General features: G+C 39.3%; 1 protein-coding gene across 1 annotated transcript; it reads left to right on the top strand.

The window, feature by feature from the left end:
* Positions 1-637: 637 nt before the first annotated feature.
* On the top strand, positions 638-10,167 carry LOC140160490 (F-box only protein 6-like). The gene is made up of 5 exons (XM_072183726.1): positions 638-855; positions 3,618-3,861; positions 4,636-4,783; positions 6,182-6,298; positions 8,540-10,167. Exons 1-5 carry the CDS (start codon positions 768-770, stop codon positions 8,660-8,662), a joined length of 720 nt encoding a protein of 239 aa, XP_072039827.1. The 5' UTR covers positions 638-767; the 3' UTR covers positions 8,663-10,167.
* Positions 10,168-12,890: the final 2,723 nt, after the last annotated feature.

Here is a 12,890-nt window from a genome sequence, read left to right as displayed (position 1 = left end):
AACTTCCTATACCTTTGTGTACTGTGTGATATTTATTCCTACTCTGAAAGTTGTAAACATGATAAATGAATAAATTGGCAGATGTTAAGAAAAGATACATCACTTTAATTTCATTATTCAACATCACTGTCAAAATGCAAGTTGATTTCATGCACCATGGTACTTTTATGACACTTTTTATATGTGCCCAATTTTTTGTGGGCAAATTTATTTACTGGGTGGGCACTTTTGGGCAATAGGCAAGTTGAATTTACTGGGTGGGCAAAATAATTTACTGGGTGGGCAAATGCAGTTAACATGTTATTTACATACCTGGGTGCACTGAATAAGAAAAACGGACAGTCACTTATTCTGCATAATAATGCGGAGCACACAGGCACCAACCTGTGTCTGTTGCACCAACATAAATAGCTTACTGGAGAAAATAAAAGATGCGTAGCCGGGTTGAACAACCAAACAGGGAAATCCCCAATTCCAAGATGGCGACTGATCAGGAAGCAGAGTGTTCCGATTCTTCTTGTTTTCCTTGCTTAAATCGTGTAGCTTCTGAGGAAAACAGCGATGTTCAAGTTGACGACATAAACCTAGAATTAACTCAAGGAATAAGTGTTTTACCGGAAGTAGCGTTGACACATATACTGTTGTTTGTACCAGATGAAGATTTAAAACATTGCTTCTCTGTGTGTCGGACGTGGTACAATATCATACGTAGCCAAACACTGTGGAGGTTGAAGTGCTTGCACACTGGGCGTTTTGTTGAAGAAATTATGGCCCTGTTTTATCCCAGTGATTGGAGACCTTTTTATTTTAAGGCACCATACACTAGGAATTTGATTAGAAATTGCAGTGGACAAGGTATTTAATTTTTTCGAATTTATTTATTTAAATTATAGGTGATAGGGATGTTCATAAAATTTTGAAGTTCAATATTTTTAGCTGAAAGTTCTTTCATTTGAAAGAGAATTAAATTACCTAAACAATAAGGGGTCAATCATGTTTCTAGTGCATATACTTAGTTACAGACAAAAATAGTGTCATCAAATTGCCCACAATTTTGTGTGTGAAATTGTGACAGCAGGCACATGTACAATGCACACTACTGTATGTGACCCCAGATGACCTCCTATTCTTTACTGTAAGAAAGCTGTTTTGGATGGTCTTGATTTACACACAAATTGCTTTTGAGCTAAATCGAGTGTCGACTTGGTGGAACATGGATTGCACTATGTGATAGTTCATGAATCCAGTATCATGCCAGTACCAACATAAGTCAACATCACTTAGGTTTTGGTTGTCAAAATGAATTTTTAGTGATTTTCTCCATTGAGCCCCACAGTAAAGCCATTGTTGGACCGTACATGCACATTCCACTTCCCTATGGACGAATAGCGCCACCTATAGTGTGTGATGTGAGCTACATTTTTGTAGCCTATAGGTGACCCCGGAGTGACGTCACAAGCCGTTGACCTCCGTTGACAACAAATCCGATTCAGAAGTCAAATTTGTAGTTTTCTGTGGTTTGTACCATTTCTATAACTTCTCGACATGGGGCCTCCAGCCAACAACAAAAATAAAGACTCTCCTCTACATGTTCATGTGTTCAGCTTCACATAAAATGCAATTTTCGCCAAGTATTTAACCTTTATTTTACCGAAATCGGCCGAGAAATTTGCTAGATTCGAGGTCAAAACAGAACGTAAACAACTGAATGAGCTCTGTTACAAGTCTTCAAGTAGTCGCTCAGCTGCACGATCTATTGTGGGTTGAAAAGTGTAAGTGTAGCCGACTGTAGCGTCATGTAAAATAAGTACCCGGATGACCGGGGTGACCTATATACCAAAAATTAGCCCGAGCCGAGGTACTCACACCTCCATGCGACAACGATTTCCATTGGCCTTCTCCGCGTCGAGGTCTGAGACTCCTGGGCACGTATGGTCTAGGGTACATAGTATCAAATTTTTTAAAACAAAATATCACTTCTTACCGTTCCTCACATGAAGATAAGACTTAAACAAAACATATTTGCTGCATGTGTGAAAATGTTGGGTACATTTGTCTTTGAAGGTGTAAAATGACAAAATTTATGATCGTGTCGATCGTCACCATTTTCACGATTCAGCAAGCGCTGATTTCCAATACCCGGAAGCAGGTATGAATAATTAATTTTCTGACGTCATCACAAGTTTTCAGAGATTATAGAGGCTTGTCAAGCACGACTACATACGATCATGACGTGTACGGACCCTGCACAGTGACAGTGTCAACGCCCTGTATTATAAATATTTTTTCATATCCCGCTCCATACTCCGTTGGTGATGTTGACACAGATAAGAAAGTTTACATATGCATTGTGATATACACGTGCACGATCGAATATTCTATACAAGCAGCTGGATGGGCTAAATGTGTTTTTTTATATAATTGTAATTCTCAAAATTAAATATATCACATTTTTTACTTTGGATTTCAAAATCTTTACTTATAAAATGCAGTAAAAGATATCCACAGCAAGCTGCAAGGCCCCGCTAATTAGTGTATTGCTTTTCGAGTGAGTGTACTGGAAATAAAACCCTGGTTTTACCTGAAACAAATCAATTTTTCTTGTAATAGAAACATATGGGGTACTAGAGCATGCACAAATCGTAATAATGTGTAGAATATAGAAACTCTGTTGTATGATATCTCATATGATAGTCATGGTATGCTTAGCCTGAGTTGCTCGGCCTATCTCGAACAAAATCACGATGCGTAGCTGTTGAAAAACGAGAGGATTCGCTGTACTATCACGGCAATTTTTGACACAAAGATATAGGGATGATGACGATGTGCCCTGTTTATAGTGATTTTACCCAATAATACCCATTTTTTGTTTATTTATTTGTTATTTGTTTTCTAATAATTGAATATTATTATGAAAGTGTATGTTTTCAAGATTTTGCACGCATTGGACTTTTCACTCTACATTTGAAGGGGTAGGGAAGTGTGTAAATGCAATATGCATGATTTGTGCGTTGAAATAAATCCTGTTGGTTGCATGCCCTCCGGACCGACCGAAAAATTCAAGTCTTTGGTTGGGTCTTTTTTCCTCAATTGATCACTTTAAAAAAAAAGAAACCTTAAAACATTTTATATACCGGTACACTAATCCGACGAGCCAAGGGATGGTCAGACTTCATTCCGCCATTACTGCAGGCCAACCGTACCAAACTGGTGTTGTAACTGCCCAATTGGGTGGAAAGGCGCTACTTCAAAATCAATTGTATTGCATTGTAAACTTTCAGCATCCTTTTGTCACACAGGTTATAGAATACAGTTTAAAATTCCTGCAAAGCCTGCATCATTTCACATTTCAGGTGGGAATGGCCCACTTCAATGGCTGACATTGAGGTGTAGGAATGTGTGGAATCAGATTTGTCTATAAATTGAATAGGTTCATCAAAGCTACATTGTAACAAGTTGGTTTAGAAATCAGAAAAAATGAGTCGGGGGAAATAGATTTGAAAACAAGTCCACTTTATAAAAACTTTTTTAAGAACTAAATCAACAATATTTTTTTTGAGTCCATGCTAAGGGTTATGTAATTTGATTCCTGTAATATTTTATTTCTCTCCTTCAAGATGGATTAAAACATGGCTGGAACATTCTTGAAAATGGGGGTAACTATTGGAAGGTGGAAAAAGATCATGGCGGTTCTGATGATCTTCCTGAAGAAGCCTTGGCTCTTAGCAATAACGTATCATATAACTTTGCTACATCATATGGATGGTGCTCAATGGAACAGATCATTGACCTCACTAAGGAAGGGGTCAGCGAGGAGTTGCTAGATGGAGAAATTCAGCCAGATATTGTTGTTACAGAATGGTAAGTGGTACTAAAGCCATCAGGTAAAAAAATAGGTTTATCTCAAAGCTCACAAGTGGTTTGAAAACAAATGCGAAATAAGATTTTTTTTTATTCCCGACTTGGTATTTTGAGGAAAAAAATCTTGATTTTCGCCAAATTTTTTTCAAATCGCGCGATTTTACAAACGTGCGTGCGTGCAAGCTTTGAGACAAACTTTTTTTTGTGGCCTTATATATGATTTCCTTCCAATTTTAATTTCATTATTCTTTACCCAAAATGCTGAAATATAATAACTGGCTGGGAGGGTTTTTAATAAGGCAAAATAAGAAAAAAATGAAAGAAACTCAACTGGCTGTTTTGGCTGCATAGAGTTCTATCATGTCGTTATATAGCTTAATGTCAAAATTGCACTGTTGCAATTTCATACCATTTAGAGGCAAGTTAGGACATATCGTTATGAATTCGGCAGATGGCTGAATCCGGATTCGGCTTTTGGTAAATTCATTTTACGCATGCATTACATTTACTTGTGTTGATGGCTTTAAAACTGGCAATTTTGCAGGAGATTAATAAATTTACATGGATTTCCTGCACCAAAATGTGTAAATGTCAAAATACATGATTTGCGCTGCAAATAACCCATTTTTTTTAATTAGAAGCCCTAGATTAAAACAAAACACAGCAAATACAAATTACAAATATAACTATGTTCAGATGATCCTATTCATTTCTATTTTCAACAATAAAGTTAGAATTTAATTACAAAAACTTTTATAAAATTTTATTCTGTAGGTACGCTGCAAGATTTGATTGTGGTAATACATATGAAATGTCTGTCACTCTGCTGACTAAGCCTAAACTAGAAAAGAAATATACATTAGCTGAATTCAACGTTGGTCCTGTATTAACACCACAATGGGCACCTCGTAATTGGAATAAGGTAAGAAGTAGTAATCACAAGGTCATGGGTGTGAGTCCCACTATACAATGCTATCGTATTGCACTTAAACCCAGGGATGAGATTTTTCAGCTGATCAGCTGAATTCAGCTTTTTTTACTATTCAAATTTACACATTTTTTTTATTATCAGCCCAATTTTGGGTCTTTTTTGCCAATTTCACACTGTTTTTCAGCTTTTTTGTTCTACTTCAGCTTGTTTTTTCAAAATAAGCCACTCCCAGTCCCCAAGGGACATGAAATGAATTGGCCTCACCACTTTAATGCTTTATAAAGTGCTATAGCCATATGATAGGCTTCACAAAGTAAAAAGTCCCAAGTTTTGCATTATTTTCTCAAAGAGAGCTTATCTTAAGAACCACTGAACCAATACTAGGCTTGTTTGTACTCACTTTAATGCATTTTACATGCTGATTTCAAATATGGTCATGGAAATTTACAATTCTGAAATTTTTGATTTTTTAAAAAACAATTGGAACTTGTCGTCTGCATTCCACACCCATGTGGAGAAAGTTAAAATCAAGTAAATGTTACAAGATCAGGGTTCCCATTCTCCAGGAAAATGAAAATCCATTCTCCATACGGAGAAAACTCAGGCGATTTGAGAAAAACAACCAAAATCAGGGGAAAACCCGGTGTGAGTTCTCCCCTCTCCATCTTAGGTAATCATCTGAAACAGTCCACACCCTTATACCTTGGTAAAGTGGAAGTATTTCTCATGAAATTTTTAAAATTTGTCTGGGAAATATCAAGGATCAGATTTGGAGGAGGCTTCCACATGGCTTCTGCATGGGGTGGGGGGACAAATGCCTCCCAGTCAGAACTCTTTCCATCCCTGAAATTTGCTTCCCCCCAAAAAAAAAATCCTGGCGCTGCCACTGTACGCATCGCACAAGGATCTGATTTGAAGCAAGCCTCCACATGACTTCTGCATGGGAGGACAAAAATTTCCCAGAAATCTTTCCACCCCTGTTTCCCCCAGTAAAAACCCTGAAATTCCTTTTCCCCGTGCCCCCCCCCCTCCTCCCTTTACTGCACAAGATCAAATTAATGATGTTTAATCATTATTCTTAATATATCAATATATTGGGGAAAGAAGTTTTAACCACACATAGCACATTTGATTGATTTTAATAAGAAATTACAATGGAAATACATGTATAATGTGCGATGCATGTATAATGTGCGATGCATGGTTTTCCCTCCTCTTTATTTACCATGTATTTTTATAATCGACCAAAATTGATTTTCTTCCAAAATGGCGCTTTAGAGACTTTCTTTCACTCACCTGACAAAATAATTGTTTTAATTATTTTCATTATGAACCTAACAAAATGATGTGTTTTAATTATTTTCATTATGAACCTGTTTTTTCTTGAAGGTTGAACATGTATTTTGTGATTATGGACCAGGACTACGCTATATTCGATTCTTTCACAAAGGCAAAGATACCCAATTTTGGGCAGGGCATTATGGATGTAAAATGGCAGGTGCTCAAGTAAGTTATTGATATTTAATAACCATTGAATTAGACCACTAATAGTCTTTATACGAGGGGGTATCAAAAAGTTTTTTAAATCACCCAGAAGTAAAGGAGCTATATATATCGATGAAATTTTGTCCATTGTGCGTCGATACTCTTTTGAGGTTTTGCAGTTTCGGAAGAAGGAAGATTACACTGACAAAATTTCATTAATATAGCTCCTTCACTTCTTGGTGATTTCAAGAACTTTTTAATATCCCCTTGTATCTACCTTGAGTCACCGGCACTAGCTCTGAAGTTCTGCGTTGGCTTAGCGTTGTTTCTTGTGTGTACATACGCGCCACTTTAATCGCACACATAAAAGTATGTACATGCACCAATTAATGCTAAGCTAACACAGAACACGCTGAACTTCAAAGCTAGTGCCGGTGACTGGAGGTAGATATCATAATACTAATCACGGAGTGTCCGTCGTCCGTCCGCCCATGGCGCTATCGCATTCAGCAGCGGTGCGATATCGCATGCTTTCGCGGTGTGCTATCGCGGAGTATCAACTGGGGTGTGCGCAGAGTACTGCATCACGCATTGGAAAAGCATTACAGTGTAACTAACAGGTGCATCTCATCGGACGAATAGGCCTATTTTCAAGACATGATTAACATAAAACATCAGTTATGGTAAGGCCTATAAATCCTGTTTGCGTTCACATTTCTCCCGATTGAAATGACGGCCTACATCCAGACACTACTAGAATTTCGGGATATTTTTGGGTGGTAGCAGAACAGCGCTTGGAAGAGGCGAACAATCGGTTTTCAGATTATGGGTACCGAAGTAAGCGTCACAGCTACAAAACAGAGTTGATTAAGCTGTGTCTTAATCATTGAGAGGCGATATCGTAGTAGTTTGAAAGGTCAGGACAAGTATTATGGGTAACGGGTGTTGGGTAATTAGAGATAGGCCTATCACAAGAACTGCCCAACCCGAGAACCGCGAAATCTAGTAGACTATAGTGATATGAGACTACACCATGTTTGTTTGTCATTCATGATGGTAAAAGTAGTGGTACAAACTCTATTGGGCTATTCCATTTAAAATCGACACCACCCCTGTGGAAGATATAGCTAAAGTCTTCCACAGAGGGAGTATAAGTATCAAATAGAATAGACAACTGGGTAACTTCCGCTCAATTTGTGGAAGGGGGAGTATGGGTTTCAAAATGATTAATTCTGATTAATTACACTGAAAAACATACTCCCCTGTGGAAGATATTTCCAAAATCTTCTACAGTGGGAGTGTGGATTTTAAATGGAACAGGCCATTTTGTCAAGCACCTGGCAAACATTTTTTTTTAAAGCGCAGTCATTTATAGTGTGCTATGAACAGGCACAATATCTAAACTTCGATCTCTGCAACAGGGGACCATCCTAGGCAGGCCTGTAGCCAGAATTTATTTTGGGGGGGTGCTGATTTTGAAAAATTGGACTTTTTTTTCAAAATTTGGACCTTTTTGGACTCGGGGGTGGCGGATTTGGACATTTTTGGACCAAAAAGGCATAAAAAACCTCTATTTTTTTTTTTTTTTTTTTTCGCTTGCTATGCTTGCAAATGGGACTTTTTGGGTCAAAAAAGGGGACTTTTGGGGCCTTTGGCATGGGGGGGGGGTCACACCCCATGCAGGTTTAAGGAGGTCTGCACACATCCACAATTGCATGTATGTCCTCTATCGTACATGTTAAATATACCGTCTACAGTTAAAGATTTCATACTTATACACACATACATACACACACAAAATGGTGGAAAAATATCCTTGGTATATTGCTTGAGTATGGATTTTGACATCCGGGTTTGCATAGTCCTAAACTGTATCCACATTCGGAGGCGATTACATTTGGGGGTGGAGTGAGCCCACATCAGTATATCAATTTTTCACAAAAAGCACCCATTAGGGCACTTAAGGGCACTTTTGCTCTAATGTGCCTAATTGGGCGCATTGGTCTTCACTGAAAACCCACCCATCGATATACCAAAAGCACTGAAAAGGTAACCCCAAACCATGGCACATCCCCGTACACCTTCAACCAGGAAGACCCCTCCCCCTAGGGTGAGTAAGAAAGTAAGCAAGGGAGAGAGTGTACTACTGAAAGCAACAGTGATGAGTAAGAGAGTAATGTGGTAGAGCCCTCTTGTCCCCTCTATTTGATCTTTCTACTAACATTTTAATTTTATGTTATGTTATTCCTCCTGTGTTTGTAGGTAAGAATTCAATTTAAAGAGGAAATGCAAGGAAGTAGACCAAAACAAAGGGAAGTGATCAAGAGTAACCCAGAAACACAACTGACATTAAAGGAGGATGAAGATGAAGATATATATGACTAGTGTTGTTTGAGAATTACCTGCCGATTGGTCAAAATGAATATTGTGTCCAATTTTGAACCAATCAAGGATGGTATTAATAAGATCATCTGCAAAATGCAAGTTTGACCATAAATAGTTTAAAGCGTAGTCATAATTGGCAATTGAAATGAGCATTTCAAGTTATCAACCAATTTAGAAATGCTGTTAGATGACCAATAGTGTCCAGGGGGTTGAGCTACAATCAAGGAAAAAAAAGCTTGGCACACTTTGCCTGTCTTTTGGTATATCTCTTCCCCCGCTCCCCCAATTCAATGTTGGACCAAGCCATGTTGTCAACAGATCTGTGAGACCCTCCAACCTTGAAAGATGGGGAGTGGGGAAGGGTGAGATACAGGGGGAGTCTGTGCTTTACATATATTGTATGCAAGTTTCACTCACCTCTCTAATTTTGATAGGGCATGCATTTCAATTAAAATGTGCCACCTATTTTTTCCAGGATTCTAGGTTATCATAGGCATGCTCAGGGTGGAGTTGGGGTTACATCCCTAGCTCTTATGTAAATCATGCAAATCTGTCTCTTAGGCTCATTTTTAGCCACTCAGTCCCTAGTACAGGGGGACTCCCAGGCATTGAATATGTCTGGGCACTGGTTTCTGGGCATGCCTATGATTATTATGTATTTGAATGGACATCAGTAACTTATAACCTAACAACATCGGGCTATTCCATTTAAAATCCATTCTACCCTTGTGGAAGATTTTGGAAATATATTCCACAGAGGGAATACAAATTCAAATGGAATTAGCACATTAATCAACTCTATTTGAAACACCCCCTCCTTCTGTGGAAGATTCAGGTGGAATCTTTCTCAGAGGGTATATGATATTCAGGTGGAGCTGCCTAATGTGTTAATTTCATTTGAAATTCATTATACTCCTTGTAGGGAAGATGTTTCCAATATCTTCCACAGGGCTAGTGTGGATTGTAAATGGCATAGCCCATTTGATATGATGACTAACTGTTAAGTAACCCAATTGTCTATTCTATTCAAAACTGATACTCCCTCTGAGGAAGACTCTATAGCTAAATCTTCCACAGGGGTAGTGTGGATTTTTAATGGAATAGCCCAAAAGATTTCAGGGTCTGTTTCTTGGCAGATTCACTTAAGGTGCACATGGCCTTTGATACAAATTCATAACTATTCTTAGACCATGCCAAGAAAGTGTCAAAACGGCTGCAAATTCACTGTTGTTGTGCACGTTAGTAACCATTGGTTACTGGTTCAAGCCTGGGCTCATACTGTACACCTGTTCCAAATTATGATATGCCATGGGCTTTGTGTTGTGATCATTTCTATGAGTGGTTCATAACAAAGAAAATGTGAGCCAGTTGACCTAGCAACGGTCATATTCTAATGTGCACTACGCCCGCGAATTATTGCCACAGGTCATTCTTAAAGGGAAATCAGTTAAGAGAGAGATGAAGAGGAGGATTATGGTGACTAGATTGTTAGTGTTCAGTGAACATCTTGCTGGTTGCCAGAATATTCCTAGAATTTTAGGCCTTTTTTAACCATTTTTATAAATGTTTGCCCACCTGAAAGTCCCCTTGGCTTGGCAACTAGTGTAGGTGCTCAATAAACCATGCAGTCTGGAAGGTCTCTACCTGAAAGTCCCCTTGGCTTTGCAACTAGTGTAGGTGCTCAATAAACCATGCAGTCTGGAAGGTCTCTACCTGAAAGTCCCCTTGGCTTTGCAACTAGTGTAGGTGCTCAATAAACCATGCAGTCTGGAAGGTCTCTACCTGAAAGTCCCCTTGGATTTGCAACTAGTGTAGGTGCTCAATAAACCATGCAGTCTGGAAGGTCTCTACCTGAAAGTCCCCTTGGCTTCGCAACTAGTGTAGGTGCTCAATAAACCATGCAGTCTGGAAGGTCTCTACCTGAAAGGCCCCTTGGCTTTGCAACTAGTGTAGGTGCTCAATAAACCATGCAGTCTGGAAGGTCTCTACCTGAAAGTCCCTTGGCTTGGCAACTAGTGTAGGTGCTCAATAAACCATGCAGTCTGGAAGGTCTCTACCTGAAAGTCCCCTTGGCTTGGCAACTAGTGTAGGTGCTCAATAAACCATGCAGTCTGGAAGGTCTCTACCTGAAAGTCCCCTTGGCTTGGCAACTAGTGTAGGTGCTCAATAAACCATGCAGTCTGGAAGGTCTCTACCTGAAAGTCCCCTTGGCTTGGCAACTAGTGTAGGTGCTCAATAAACCATGCAGTCTGGCCGGTCTCTACCTGAAAGTCCCCTTGGCTTGGCAACTAGTGTAGGTGCTCAATAAACCATGCAGTCTGGCCGGTCTCTACCTGAAAGTCCCCTTGGCTTGGCAACTAGTGTAGGTGCTCAATAAACCATGCAGTCTGGAAGGTCTCTACCTGAAAGTCCCCTTGGCTTTGCAACTAGTGTAGGTGCTCAATAAACCATGCAGTCTGGAAGGTCTCTACCTGAAAGTCCCCTTGGCTTTGCAACTAGTGTAGGTGCTCAATAAACCATGCAGTCTGGAAGGTCTCTACCTGAAAGTCCCCTTGGCTTTGCAACTAGTGTAGGTGCTCAATAAACCATGCAGTCTGGAAGGTCTCTACCTGAAAGTCCCCTTGGCTTTGCAACTAGTGTAGGTGCTCAATAAACCATGCAGTCTGGAAGGTCTCTATCTGAAAGTCCCCTTGGCTTTGCAACTAGTGTAGGTGCTCAATAAACCATGCAGTCTGGAAGGTCTCTACCTGAAAGTCCCCTTGGCTTTGCAACTAGTGTAGGTGCTCAATAAACCATGCAGTCTGGAAGGTCTCTACCTGAAAGTCCCCTTGGCTTTGCAACTAGTGTAGGTGCTCAATAAACCATGCAGTCTGGAAGGTCTCTACCTGAAAGTCCCCTTGGCTTTGCAACTAGTGTAGGTGCTCAATAAACCATGCAGTCTGGAAGGTCTCTACCTGAAAGTCCCCTTGGCTTTGCAACTAGTGTAGGTGCTCAATAAACCATGCAGTCTGGAAGGTCTCTACCTGAAAGTCCCCTTGGCTTCGCAACTAGTGTAGGTGCTCAATAAACCATGCAGTCTGGAAGGTCTCTACCTGAAAGTCCCCTTGGCTTTGCAACTAGTGTAGGTGCTCAATAAACCATGCAGTCTGGAAGGTCTCTACCTGAAAGTCCCCTTGGCTTTGCAACTAGTGTAGGTGCTCAATAAACCATGCAGTCTGGAAGGTCTCTACCTGAAAGTCCCCTTGGCTTTGCAACTAGTGTAGGTGCTCAATAAACCATGCAGTCTGGAAGGTCTCTACCTGAAAGTCCCCTTGGCTTCGCAACTAGTGTAGGTGCTCAATAAACCATGCAGTCTGGAAGGTCTCGCGTAGACATTCATATTATTAATCCAAATTATTTGTATTTTTTTTAAACTTCTTTTGAGAAAAAACAACCACTCTTGTATTATACCTATATCAAAGCAGCCAATCAGAAAGTTTAAAAGTGGTTAGAAAAATATGTGGAGTGCATTGATTTTGTATAATGCACTCCGCGAACAATGCACAGTGCTTTCGCTTTGCATAGGATTGATTCATTTTTCGGCCGGGTTGATGCATTTATATTTAGTTCTATTTTCCAACATTTTAGTGATAATTTTGTTATAAAAATAACACTGAAAAATCATGTGTTGTTTTTCTTCTTGTGTATGAAATAGGTTAATGAATGTGTATTACTTGTTGCTCGAAAAATGAGATAAAATAATGCATTTGCGCTGATGTTGATGCATCTAATGCACCCCCCCCCCTTGGAGCTTGTGCATTAGATGCATCAGCATCAGTGCACATGCATTATTTTGTCTAATTAAACAAAAAAATAATGTACTTGTGCTGATGTTGATGCATCTAATGCACTCCCCACTTCAGGGCGCGTGTCTAATTTCTCTCCCAACAAGTAATACACATTCATTAAGCTATAATTATAAGATTTAAAAAATAAGTTTGTTTCCTCTTGAAACAGATTCATCAGGATCATCCATAGTTCATTTCATTGAGAAAGGTTCTTTTCAGCTGCTAATAAGTTTGTTTCCTGTAGGTGGCCCAAAACCTTTTTTTTCTTCTATATTTGTTATATTTTTAGAGTTTGGGATGTACAGCTGTATTTGGTAAAATGCCTAAAATTATATTTATTGTCAAATCAATGCAGAGTAGGTTAGAAATGAAAATTTATACCTTTAGGAAAATTATAGATT

The sequence above is a fragment of the Amphiura filiformis genome, chromosome 9 (genome assembly GCF_039555335.1).
Source record: "Amphiura filiformis chromosome 9, Afil_fr2py, whole genome shotgun sequence".
In the NCBI taxonomy this organism is placed as follows: domain Eukaryota; kingdom Metazoa; phylum Echinodermata; class Ophiuroidea; order Amphilepidida; family Amphiuridae; genus Amphiura; species Amphiura filiformis.
This window is presented reverse-complemented; position numbering and strand designations above follow the sequence as displayed.